The sequence below is a fragment of the Epinephelus lanceolatus genome, chromosome 20, assembly GCF_041903045.1.
Source record: "Epinephelus lanceolatus isolate andai-2023 chromosome 20, ASM4190304v1, whole genome shotgun sequence".
NCBI classification, from domain to species: domain Eukaryota; kingdom Metazoa; phylum Chordata; class Actinopteri; order Perciformes; family Serranidae; genus Epinephelus; species Epinephelus lanceolatus.
Window position 1 is genome coordinate 185239 of NC_135753.1, and position 14066 is coordinate 199304.

General features: G+C 43.1%; 1 protein-coding gene across 1 annotated transcript; it reads left to right on the plus strand.

Moving 5' to 3' along the window:
• Nucleotides 1-12542: 12542 nt before the first annotated feature.
• LOC144458897 (uncharacterized) lies at nucleotides 12543-13409 on the plus strand. Its single transcript, XM_078162713.1, has one exon. It carries the CDS (start codon nucleotides 12543-12545, stop codon nucleotides 13407-13409), a length of 867 nt encoding a protein of 288 aa, XP_078018839.1.
• The last annotated feature ends 657 nt before the right edge of the window (nucleotides 13410-14066 follow it).

Consider the following 14066-nt stretch of genomic DNA (forward strand, 5'->3'; position numbering starts at 1 on the left):
CAATAACATCTTATGTAGCTACTGAGACTTAATATTGCCCATTAGACATACCCCAAACGAATTACATTATATTTAACCACTATGAAATATCAGCAACGAATTTCAAAAGGACAGAGGCTGCTCTCGGTGAGGTAGCCTGAGTGCTCATAAACATGTGTTTATTATCTTTGAGCGCTGACACCGCTGTCATCTTGCGGGACCTTACATTCAAGTGGGCTCTATATCAATACATCGACCACGGGTTTGAAGTTTAAACTATGCATGAAAACACTACATTCCGTGACAAAAAACAGTAACATGTTGGTAATTACGACGAATTCAAGTTCATCAGTTCAAAGTCCACACAGTTTAATACATTTAGCATTATACTTGCGTTTGGCCATGTCATCCAGCTAGTTTGCTCTCTCTGTCAAGTAGCTGTCTGTTAATCACTCACTCTACAGCAGGAAACAGCACTTTAAAATAAAGGTCTGTGCCAGAAATTCACTGCGCTTAAAAGAGTGGGGGTTTTTTTGTTTTGTTTTTTTACAAACCTGACATGTTTGCAAGTCACTTGTGGTCCATTCAAAATGGACCTGCGACCCATTTTTAGACCGCAATCCATCACTTGGGAACCACTGATGCAAATAAACGGTCTCAATCTGCTTTTTGTTGTCGTTTCTGCCGTGTGTTTTTGCTGGCACACGGGAGCCCAGCAGAGTGGAGCAAAGACAGGGAAAAAAGAAGAGAGGAGCAGCAGAGAGTTGGGGAGTTGATGATGGCTACACTATGCATGAAAGTTTCACGTTTAAAAAAAAAAAAAAAAAAACACCAGCTGACCTAAAATAAAGGATCAGATTCCCTATATAACTCAATGTAGCCAATCCCAATCTGTTAAAAAAAAATACCTTGATCGGCCCCAATCCGGGGGTTAGGGTCCGGATCCAGATCGGATCGGGACGTCCATAATTAATTTAATTATAATTATGGTGTGACCATAATTAATGGTCAGCCGTTGGAATTCAATGCAGTGTTAGTATTGCAATGGTAATGAGGCTTCAGAACAAGCTAGGCATGTTTTCTTCTTAGCCCAGAATGAATGAATGAATGAATGAATGAATCAATCAATCAATCAATCAATCAATCAATTTTATTTATAAAGCCCAATATCACAAATCACAGTTTGCCTCACAGGGCTTTACAGCATACGACATCCCTCTGTCCTTAGGACCCTCGCAGCGGATAAGGAAAAACTCCAAACCCCAAAAAAACCCTTTAACAGGGAAAAAAATGGTAGAAACCTCAGGAAGAGCAACTAAGGAGAGATCCCTCTTCCAGGACGGACAGACGTGCAATAGATGTCGTACAGAACAGATCAACATAAAGCAGAGCAGAGTGGTGCAGAGTCAGGGGTAGGCTAGTTACCAAGCCGGTAAACAAGGGGGATGCATTTGCTTATCCTCTTTAACCCTCTTGCACTCCACCCCCATTTTGTGGCGAAAACGCCTAAAATGACATACCCAAATTAAAATGACTATAGCTTCTGAACCGCTCTGACTACATGCATGCATGAGGTCTTGCCAGAAACAAAACTCCCTAAAGTTTCTTGTGAAAGTGTTAGAAACACTCTAGGTGATACAGAGACAAAATAATGGGCCTCTGAAGTCAGTAAAAAGTTGAAGATTTTGCCTAAAAAAAAAAAAAAAAAGATTTTCATAAGGAATAACTGTCTGTGGCTTCATCTGAGCAGGTAAATGACACTGTGGGGCTGTAGGCACACTATCAATGAACATTTGTTTCAAATTTGAAGAAAATTGCTCTAAGTATGACCATTCTACAGTGTTTTTTCCATGAAAAGATCCATGAGGAGCTCCAAATCACAGAGCGCTCACTCCGCTTCAAAACAGTACTGTCAGTGATCAAACAACACTCAGCCAGCTTCAAACATTGTACCTTATTGAAATCAGGTGTGATTATGATTGCTGATGTTGTTTATGACACAGAAACACCATACAATATCACCAAATAAAGCCATATGAAACGTGAAAGTTATGATCCCACTTTCCAGGCGGTATATCTCAGCCAAAAATAGTGGTAGGAGTGAGACTCTTACCTTTTATAAAACAGCTATGTGCCCACTCACCGCTCCGCATGAGATCGCGAGTAATCCTTTATCTTTTCCCCTCAAAAAACGGCATGACATGTCACCACTCATCGCGATTTTGGACTCTATGTGTTTAGGCTGCTCTGGTGCGAAATCCATAAGAAATAACAGAAAAACGATGACAAATGGACAAACGGATTCAGGAAGCCGAAAGGTTACTGAATCCGGTGATACCAAACATCACATGGTTTGATGACGTAGTGCGCCTGTGAGATACCATTTAACAGAGGAGGGGTCCGTCCCAAGTCTCTTAAATTACTGCTAGTTATCTTACCTAGCCGACTTTGCTAGCTGTTTAGCCCCTCCCACCTAGGAAAAAATGCGAGGAGCTAGCGCTAGGAGCGACGAGTGAGCATTGTCGGTTTAAGAGACATGAGACGTCCTTTCCACTGAAGCGTCACGTGAAGCGACGTCCATTCCTGATGATGGCGGCACCGCTGGATCTGCTCCGTAAAGCAGCCAGCATCTGGCGTTACTATAGGTACATCCCAAGTCTCATTATATTCACTGACCAAAACAGTAGCCCCCACCCCCCGCCGTCATGACTCTGGTCACACACTTTTGCATGTATTACCATTGTTATTGAGTCATTTGTCGAAGTTGCAATTACAGAAAGGTCTGTAGCCCTGCTATTCCACTGTCACTGTGATGAGCATCATTATCATCATTATTATTATTATCATCATCATTATTATCACTATTAAGTACACTCGCCATCATTCAACAAGTCAGCTGCTGAGTGAATAAGACATTAGACCTGTCAGTCTGCCTCAATCAATCAGTTTTATTTATAAAGCCCAATATCACAAATCACAGTTTGCCTCACAGGGCTTTATAGTAAACGACATCCCTCTGTCCTTAGGACCCTCACAGTGGATAAGGAAAAACTCACCAAAAAACCCTTTAACGGGGAAAAAAAATGGTAGAAACCTCAGGAAGAGCAACTGAGGAGGGATCCCTCTTCCAGGACGGACAGACGTGCAATAGATGTCGTACAGAACAGATCAGCATGATAAATTAACAGTAATCCGGATGACACAATGAGACAGAGAGAGACAGAGAGAGAGAGAGATGCAGGACAGACGGTAATGACAGTAGCTTACAACAGCATTAATGAAAGTAATAATATTAATTAATATTAATATTAATAATTAATATTACCTACAGGCTATTAAACATTAATCCACTCACATGACATGCAGGACAATTAATGATAGGTAGATGTGTTTGTGTGTTTGTGTTTGTGTTTGTGTGTGCGTGGTGTTATATCAACACGTGTGGTTCTGGACATGTGCAGCTGCACATTTAACAGCCACACATCACCGACAGTCCGTTGAACAGCGCAACGGGTTGTGAATGAAATAAACTTAATTACAACATGACAGTCTTGCACGAAATATCATTAACGTTACTCTTTGTAGTCACGTAGGCATGTGAATTACAGCGTTTCATTGCAAAGAATGCATGTAACGGGTACACGCTGTTTCTCCGCCACCTCGTTCAAATGAGCCAGATGTAGAGGGTGGGTATTTATACGTCATGGCGTTCAGCTGAAAAACTCTTCCAGATAGGAAGCTCTCGACCATCCTAGCTCGTAGCTGCTTAAAGCTTGCTGCTAGCTCCTAGTGCTAGCTCCTCACTGCACAAATAAGAGACTTGGGACGGCCTAGAAGATGGCGGACCTCGAACAACTTCAGGTTCAAGCGAGGAGCTAGCAGTAGCACTATAAAAATAAGACACTTGGGACGGACCCGAGGAGGGGAGCGCGGACGCCGGCGTCCGAGGGGAGTTAGAGAGGTTAAATTACTGATATATTATCAATCATTATTAATCCACATGGGAAGGGGTATATAAACAGACCACACACCTCTTCTTGCTGATTTTGATAGGGAATTCTTAAAATCCTTTTTGGTGTAGGCCTACAGTAGCCTACTCATCACAGTATCATCCACCACTTTCAATAACAGCAAATGTCTCAAGCCAAGCATGTAGCATGCTATTAAAATAGATTATCATGTTATAGTGTAGGGGCCAAGGCAGATTTTGGTATCACTTAAAGGGACCAAACAATTTTGGTATTTCTGACTTCCTCTATGTCTCTAGTTTATATTTTCGTATGATGGACCTGCCTATGTAGTAGCTTAATCAAAAAATTTGGATGATCTTAGGGTCCTCCCCAAAACTGAAAATAGTCAAAACTGAGGCTTCTCCGAAAGGGACAGTGTCTGCCTTATCACATGAATCTCGGGAAACAATTATCAGAATGTCACCAAATTTGGACTGAATGTTCACAGACAGTTGGTGCACACAATGCAGCAAAGATTTCATCAGTACCTTGCTCCTTTAAAAAATGTATACACCTAAACACACATGAATTACAGGCGGACATGGAATAAGGAATAAAAAATCCAAAAGGCATGTATATATGTGTTTGCCATTATTAATATAAATAAGCCAGTCACCCCAAAATTGCATTTATATGTGCCAAACAATGTCATCTTATTATAAACGTAGGTTATTAGATTATCAATCAATCAATCAATTTTATTTATAAAGCCCAATATCACAAATCACAATTTGCCTCACAGGGCTTTATGGCATACGACATCCCTCTGTGCTTATGACCCTCGCAGCGGATAAGGAAAAACTCCCCAAAAAAAACCCTTTAACAGGGAAAAAAAACGGTAGAAACCTCAGGAAGAGCAACTGAGGAGGGATCCCTCTTCCAGGACGGACAGATGTGCAATAGATGTCGTACAGAACAGATCAGCATAATAAATTAACAGTAATCCGCATGACACAATGAGACAGAGAGAGAGACAGAGAGAGATGCAGGTAATGACAGTAGCTTACAACAACATTATTGAAAGTAATAATATTATAGTTATAGTTCTGGCTACTGTGGTACAATATGTTGTATTAATATCTGGCAGTATACATGTGTGACAATAGTCATATGTGTATAATAACAGTAGAAGTATGACTAATGACTAATGATGGCAGCAGCAGCAGGAGGCATCTGGCAGGACCACGGCAGCAGCACAACCACACACGTCACGCTGTCCAGGCACCGCTGCGATATGAGTTAATCTGAGAGACAGTGGAGCACAAAGGCTCCGGAGAAGAAGCCGAGTTAGTGACATCCAGAATGGCCGAGTTAGCAAGATGCAGTAATAGAATACGAGAGAGAGAGAGAGAGAGAGAGAGAAGGAGAGAACCAGAACTTCAAACAGACAAATAGAATGGGGCCCTATTAGTACAGGGGCTAAAGGGATCGTTTTCACAACTTGGTAGGCCCCTATCACCCACGGGGACCAAACAATTTTGCCATTTTTATCACTCTACAGTTCTCTAGTTTATATTTTGGTATGATAGCCCTGCCTATCTAGTAGCTTAATTATAGTTATCACTCTGTAAACAAACTTACACCCGTGTAGGCAAAACACTACAAATAGGGTGAAAAATTAACTAATAGATATCCCCATGTAACTTGCCCAGATGATCACTCATATTAAGACAAGTATTTTTTGTATTACAAATTTTCTGAAATATTTTATTTAAATATGCACCAATTTTGTTAATGAAGACAATCACAAGGAGGGGAAATTGATTACACAGTTACTGTGCTAACACTCAGTGTTACTGTAGCCTACAGTAGGCCTACTAGCACTCAGAGCTGCCCAGTTGCTATTTGACCCATAACTAGGAGGCAAAGGGAGTGCTACCGCTTGCCTAAGGCGGACTCCCAGGCTAGCAGAGGGAAGGAGGTGCCTTATTTCTCCATTGCAGGCCATCCTAAAATAGGGGGGCCCACCTGCTGCCCTCATTCATGATCAGTACTTCCTAAGAAGTCAGCTGGATGAAGTCCAGCGAGAGGTAGAAGGATATCAGTAACACTGCCACTGAGGAGGAGAAGGAGGGGGTGGTAAGAGAGGATGCAGGTGACACTGAGGTCAGTATGCCAGTCAGAGAGAGAACCATGGAGCAAAAGGTTAGAGTTAGATGGCCTAGGGCAAATGACAGTAAAGAATGGGAGATAGTTAATAGAGAATTGTCAGTAATCTTAAGCAGGCTTAAAGGAAATGCAATAGAAAAGTTAGAAAAGATGGGAGATATAATTTACTCATATGGTGCAGAGAGGTTTGGGGTGTATGAGAGAAAGAGGGGTGAGAGGGTACAGTCAGGTAAGTCTAGGTGGCAAAGAGAAATAGAGAAGTTAGTTAAGGAAAGGAGACAGTTAAGAAAGCAGTGGAAAAAGTTCACAGAAGAAGAAAGGGAGGGAATTAATGTGTTGCAAGAGGAGTTGAGAAGCAGGCTAGCAGTTCTTAGAAGGGCAGAGCATCTCAGGAAAAAGAGGAGGAAGAAGGAACATGTAAGGACAGGTTTTTTCAGGGACCCTTTTAAGTTTGTTAAAGGACTGTTTAGCCAAGAAAAGGGAGGGCAGCTTAAAGCAGAAAGGCTAGAGGTTGAAGAATATTTGAGAAATACATATTCAGATTTAGAGAAGAATAGGATAGTTTTTATAGGTTTTTATAGGTTTTAATAGGTTTTCCACCAGATATCCCTCCATTAGGAGGGATAGAGCATGAGATGGATGTCAGGCCACCTAGGTGGAAGGAAGTTCAGGAGGTGGTCAGGCGTGCAAAGGCTTCTTCGGCCCCAGGGCCTAATGGAGTCCCCTACTGGGTTTATAAAAGTGCACCTGATATCCTTACATTTTTGTGGAAACAGCTAAGAATAGTTTGGGAGAAACAAATTATCCCAAGAGCATGGCATAGGGCAGGGGGAGCCCTCATTCCTAAGGAGAAGGAGTCTGTGGACCTTAGCCAATTCCGGATGATTTCTCTCTTGAATGTGGAGGGAAAGATTTTCTTTAGTGTAGCAGTGCAGAGATTAACTAGCTACTTAGAAAGGAATAGCTTATTAGATACTATGGTGCAGAAGGCAGGAATACCAGGTTTTGCAGGGTGTTTAGAACATATTAGTATGATCTGGCACCAGGCAGCGAAGATTAAAAAAAGGGACCTGCATGTAATATTTTTAGGTCTTGCAAATGCGTTTGGTCCAGTACCCCATAGCCTCATTTGGAGTGTGTTTGACTACTTCAAAGTGCCACATGTAGTTGTCAACTTAGTGAAAGCACATTTTTAGGATATTAGGTTGTGTCTAAGTACGGCAGGTTTCACAACAGGTTGGCAAAGGCTAGAAACAGGCATCATGGCAGGGTGTACAATTTCCCCATTAGCATTTACTATGGTTATGGAAATAATCATCAGGGCTTCTAAGTGGGTGGTAGGTGGGGAGAGATGGCAGAACGGGTTGTATCTTCCACCAGTTCGGGCTTACATGGAAGACATGAAGTGTCATGTCTTCCATGGCATTGTTGTGGTCACCAGTGGGTAACCACAACAATGCCATGTACAAAGAGGCTACTAGAGAAGGTAAATAAGAACCTCAAGTGGGCCAGCATGAAGATCAGGCCTAGTAAGTCTAGAAGCATCTCGATACTTAGAGGGAAGTTAAGTGATGGGAAGTTTGTCATAGATGATGAGGAAATCCCAACAATTAGGGAAAAGTCAGTAAAGAGCTTAAGTAGGTGGTACAATGCGGAGTTGAATGATGAGGAACAGGTGGTGAAATTTAGAAAAGATGTGGCTGCAGGATTAGATAGAATGGATAAATCAGAACTTCCAGGAAAGTAGAAGTTGTGGTGTCTGCAATTTGGGCTATATCCTAGGTTAATGTGGCCATTGTCAATTTATGAAATTCCAATATCCGTTGTGGAGAGAACTGAAAGGTCGGTTAGCTCCTATATTAGGATGTGGTTGGGCGCTCTTAGGTGCCTAAGTAGTGTTGCATTGTATGGAAAAGGGATACTTCAGCTGCCAGTATCTAGTTTAACAGAGGAATTTAAATGTACAAAGGTCAGGACAGAGCTCTTGTCATCCGGGAGTAAGGACGTGGTAGTTAGGAGTGTGGTTCCAAATCCAACCAAGGGGAGGAAGTGGAACCCAAGATCAGCAGTTCAGGAGGCAGAGGTAGCTCTTAGGCATGCAGAGATTGTAGGTAATGTTCAGTTTGGACGGAGAGGGCTGGGGCTTGGCTCAGGCAAACCAGTATGGAATAAAGCAGGTCTCAAAGATAAAAGAAAGCTGGTTGTGGAACAGATACGTAGACAGGAAGAAATATTAAGGGGTGCAAAGGTAGTGGCCCAGGCTAAGCAGGGACAGTGGTTGAATTGGTAAAGTGTAGAGAAGAGGAAGCTTAGTTGGAGGGACCTGTCGAGTATGGAGAAGAATCATATTAGATTCCTGGTAGGGGCTACATACGATGTGTTACCAACCCCCCAGAACCTAAAACTGTGGGTAAATGGGGACCCATCATGCCCATTGTGTTCAGGTACCACAACCTAAAAGCATATTTTGTCAAGCTGTAAAGTTAGCTTGTCACAAGGCCGGTATACATGGCAACATAACCAGGTGTTGAAAAGTTTAGCTGCATATATCGAAGGGAAACAAAGACAGGTAAATTCAGAGGCTTTTAAGAATAGGAGTTTAGCAATTCAGTTTGTCCGTGAGGGGGAGAAATACAGAAGGGATAAGTTAGTAAGGAGGCAAGAGTGTGGCCGCCTAGAAGGTGCTTGTGATTGGGAAATGCAAGTAGATTTAGGGGAAGGCTTGTTGTTCCCCAGGAAATAGTTTGTACCAAGCAGAGGCCTGACATAGTCTTGGGGGTCAACACATTAGGCTTCACACGGAGGCACCAAAAATGTTGGGAACATAAATTCGGGCTTCACACGGAGGCACCAAAATGTTGGGATCTAATTGGCTATCGGAAATAATTAATAATTATTAATAATAATTAATAATTATGTTAAATAATGTGACTTAATTAACATTAAATCACCTCGTGGGGCACCATTCCCGTAAAGGGAAAAATGATAGCCAGTTAAAGATATCAGTCTCATAAAATACGCTACAGTAACGCCTGAAGGATCTTGGAGTTCTTGACGCAGCAGAGGTTGACTATTCATTCACTCTTGTGCAACATTAAACAGACGGCAGGTATGATTCCAAAGAATTATATTTATTCACAAACTAGCAAAGCAAACCAAAACACACAAATTCTAACAAACTGTATACAAGCTTGGTGTGTGTATGTGTGTTGTGTGTGTGTGAGAGAGAGAAAGAAGAGAAAGAAAGACAAAGGCGGGTGTAGTGATCAAGGAGCCGTTTGGCCTACAAAACAAAATGGCTGACAACAAAGAACTACCAAAATGGCCGAATCAAGGCTGGCTTCAGGGGGAGGTGTTTGTCTGACCGTGTGGTCAGGACAAAGACAAAGGAAAAGAAGCGGGAACTGTGAGATGCCTGTTTGGGTGTAGCTCTGTTGAAAGCCTATTTGTTAATGAGTCTATGTGAATGTGATTTGTGTTGCAGACGGTCTGGATTAGTGCAGAGATTGTTTAGTTGGGTGCAAGAATCTGTTTGCGAACAGTATTAGCAAACTAAACACTTAGCTTTGATGAAGTCAACTAATCAATGACCTGACTACAAACTATCACAACAATAACTCAATAAACAGCATCAAATCACATACAACAAGTTAAACAGTCTTGCTTAGCCTGTAAAGCTGTGACAAGCTATGCCCAGTTGTTACATTACGGATCCTTGAGTGGATGGGAGAAAGAGTCACTTGGTGGTGTGCTGCTTTGTTAGCCAGCAGAAGAAGGCTGGGAAGATGGTTCCAGGTGCAGTCTTTGTTGGGTCCTTTGTTCCAAAGGTGAAACTCCGAGGAAGCTGGTCGCTCAGGGTTTAGCAGAGTTAGACGCTGGGTGCTAACTCACTTAGTTCCTTGTTGCTGGAAAGCTAGTTGCAAACCTTGTGTTTGCAAGAGAGTCCACGATCAATTGCCCTCCCATTAGTGGTTTGGGCTATGGAGCAAGGGTCTGGGCCTCTGTGCTGGTCCAGAAAGAGGTGTGCAGCTGTTGAACAGCTGGAGCAAGAGAGAGAGGACTGAAGGGAGCAGAACTTGTACAGATGCCTGTGACATCAGAGTCACATGTCACTGTAAAAGTCCTATCCAATCAAGCTGTGAGACTTGTGTCTCACTGAGGTGTGAGGTGAGACCTCCTGTGGAGATGGGTGTCACCTAGCTCTCTTTGTTTTAAGACAAAGAGCATGCAGAGGAAAAAGCCTTTAAATCTCCAGTTTAGATTTTACCAAATGACAAAACATCTGTGGTCCTGTGAATCCCAACAATAGTGTTGTGGTCAGTGAGTCAACGGGTTGTTTATTTCATTGAGCTGACAGTTCCTTGGGAAGACTCAGTGGAAGAAGCCTATGAAAGAAAAAAGCTTATGTATGCAGACTTAAGAACAGAAGCTGACCAGCGAGGATGGAAAACTAGGATTTGTCTAGTGGAAGTGGGGTGTAGGGGATTGATAGCAAGATCAGCTGTCTCGCTCCTGGGGGAACTTGGAGTGCGGGGACAGAGTTTGAGGAAGACAGTGAAGGAAATGTCAGATGAAGCAGCCAGAGCTAGTCAGTGGATTTGGATGAGGAGGGATAATGTCAGTTGGGGGCCAGCAGGGGGGGACTACTAAGCAGGGTACATAAATCCTTGAGATCAGGTGGAGAGATCCACCAGTTAGTCCTCTTAGGAGAAAATCCAGGAAGAGGAGGGTTATTTAAGTGTGGGAGTGCCCTATTTGAATCCCTTTTGTTTGAGACCATGCTGCAAGGTGAGTGTGTTCGCTGATCCGTAGTGATGGTGAAATCGAAGCTTCATGAAGCATTGAACCACTTTGACACACCTGACTCAAGAATGACACACTGCTTCGAAGCATTTCATACAGTCAGAAGAGTGACATCTGCTGGCTGTGTGTCAGAATTGCATCAAAGTGGAAGACCTGGAAAAGCCTCAAGACTGCCTGTAACGAGGCCTCGCTCCCGGTAGTCACGTGATTGTGGGCGTGCCGAAGCAGGGATCGAAACACTGCCTCGGAACACTTGCGCTTCAAAAGATCGACACTGTGTCAAGCAAACTGACTCGAGCGTAACATCACTACTGATCCTGGAAGTTTATCTTCTCTATCGCCTTTAACTTTAGCTTATATTGCTATGTAATGTGTGAAATAGAGTATGGTGAATGTGCTAGGATAGGTAGTATTGGCACTGGAGCTAGCATGTACGGAGCCTGGGTTTGTTGAAGGTGGCAGTGCTGTTTGGGCTGAGAAAGCCATGTGTAAGTAAGGTAAAGGAGGATGTTGGGTTGGTGCGGGGAGCAGTGAGACCTGGCATTAGGGGAGTGTCTCTGGGACGCCAGAGATCACTGTCTAGCCTCTTGGAGGTGTCGTGGGACCAACTAACAAATTACTGGTTGAAAGGAGGTTCCCACCTGATGAACCCAAAGACATGTTAGTTATCACTGCTCACTGGTCTGTATTGTTAAGCCCAAACAGCTTCCTATACAGTTAGTGCTTTCAGTGGCCGTGGAAAGTCAACCATATTTAAAAAACTGAAGACTAACAAGACCTGCCAAGACACATTCAGAATTGGGAAGCTCCTGGGAGGTCTCAGATGGCCTATTTCACATGTCAGATGTATCTGCCTTCCACAAACACAACTAAAGTTAACACGCTTCGCTACCAGCTATTTTGTGCAAGGCGTGGAGAAATAGACTCCAGTCAGCTTCCACCTTGTGAAGATTGTCTCTACATGCATGCCTTATGAGCAAACTATCAGGCTACTATCTGGCGGAGGAGTCTGGAGTGCAATCCAAGTGTACCAAATCCAAAGGATCATGGATGGAAGATCCATGATGGGGATCTGGCCATTGAGTGGATGCGAGGTATGCCTGCACCAGAGGCTGTATTGGACCTACTATCATGCTCCTGCTCACGAACATGTAAACTTTCAGAATGGCCATGCCTGCAAAGTGGTCTGCATTGCATAGATATGTGTGAACTACAAACCTGCAGCAACCAGGCAAATGAGCTGGAAAGGTTTCCGGAGCTGAATGATAGTGATGTGGACAATGAATGATGTAACAGAGTAAATGCTATACTATATAACGGCTCTAGATGGTCTAAATTCTAATTTGTGTTCCTAGCGTTGACATTATGGCTGCACTCTGACGTGCTGACGTATTGTGGTAAGTGAGTCGTGTCATTTCCGGTGTTTCTGTGACAGCGTCTCTGTACTGCTCTAGTGAATTCTACTAGCCTGATTTCTGCTTTCTCACTTCAGTTGCTTTACCATCTACTTCAAGTCTTAACCCACACTAGTTCTGTTTAAGCACTTATAGCTCTCCTCCTTTTTACGACTTCCCTGCTAATCTCTTAGCTGTTGTTTGCACGTTACTAGCCTTGGTAGCTACATTAGCTTTACAGTCAGCGATGGCTTCTCCCTCTGCTCTTTCTTGCTCGGTGTGCCAAATGTTTAGCTATGCCTCTGCCTCCTTTAGTGACAGTGGTAATTGTAACAAGTGTAGCTTATTTGCTGCGTTGGAGGCGAGGCTTAGTGAATTAGAAGCACGGCTCTGCACCTTGGAAAACCATTCAGTAGCTGCGGTAGTTAGCAAGTCCCCTGTAGCCGGCGTGGAGCCACATAGCATAGCCTCAGCTAGCAGTCCTCCGGTAACACCCGTTCAGCCGGGAGATTGGGTAACTGTTCGCCAGAGGCACAGCTCCAAGCCGAAGCCCACGGCTCACCACCAAGTTTTTCACGTTTCCAACCGCTTTTCCCCACTCAGCGACACACCCGCTGAGGATAAAACTCTGGTTATTGGCAGCTCTATTTTGAGGAACATGAAGTTAGCAACACCAGCGGCCATAGTCAAATGTATCCCTGGGGCCAGAGCAGGTGACATTGAATCAAATTTAAAACTGCTGGCTAAAGCTAAACGTAGATTCAGTAAGATTGTTATTCACGTCGGCGGCAATGACACCCAGTTACGCCAATCGGAGGTCACTAAAATTAATATTGCCTCAGTGTGTGAATATGCAAAAACGATGTCGGACTCCGTAGTTTTCTCTGGACCCCTCCCAAATCTGACCACTGATGACATGTTTAGCCGCATGTCATCATTTAATCGCTGGCTGTCCAGGTGGGGTCCAGCAAACAATGTGGGTTTCGTTAATAATTGGCAAACTTTATGGGGAAAACCTGGTCTTATTAGGAGAGACGGCATTCATCCCACTTTGGATGGAGCTGCTCTCATTTCTAGGAACCTGGCAAATTTTATTCGTAATTCACATCCCTGACAACCAAGAGTTGAGATCAGGACTCAGAGTCACAGTGCTATACGCTTCTCTGAGCTTCTAGTGCAATTACCCACCCATAGTTTTCATAGTTTTATACAAACGGTGTCTGTCCCCCGACCACCTAAATTATTTAAATCTAAAATTAAACAAAGAGGAGTTGTGCATAACAACCTCATAAAACTTAAAACCTCTTCTGTGACAGAAAGACAAAACAGGAGAATTAAATGCGGACTGTTAAATATCAGGTCTCTATCGTCTAAAGCAGTGTTAGTAAACGAATTAATTTCAGATAATCATATTGATTTCCTCAGTCTCACCGAAACCTGGCTGTGTCCAGATGAATATGTTAGTCTAAATGAATCCACTCCTCCCCGTCATAATAATACTCACATTCCTCGAGGCAGCGGCCGAGGAGGGGGAGTTGCAGCCATTTTTAACTCTAGTCTGTTAATCAACCCTAAACCTAAACTAGATAAAATTCATTTGAAAGCCTCATTCTTAGTCTTTTACATCCAACCTGGAAAACCTCGCAGTCACTTTTATTTGTTATTGTGTACCTTGCTCCTGGCCCATATTCTGAATTTGTATCTGAATTCTCAGAGTTTTTATCCAGTTTAGTTCTTAAATCAAATAAAGTTATTATTGTAGGCTGTAGGC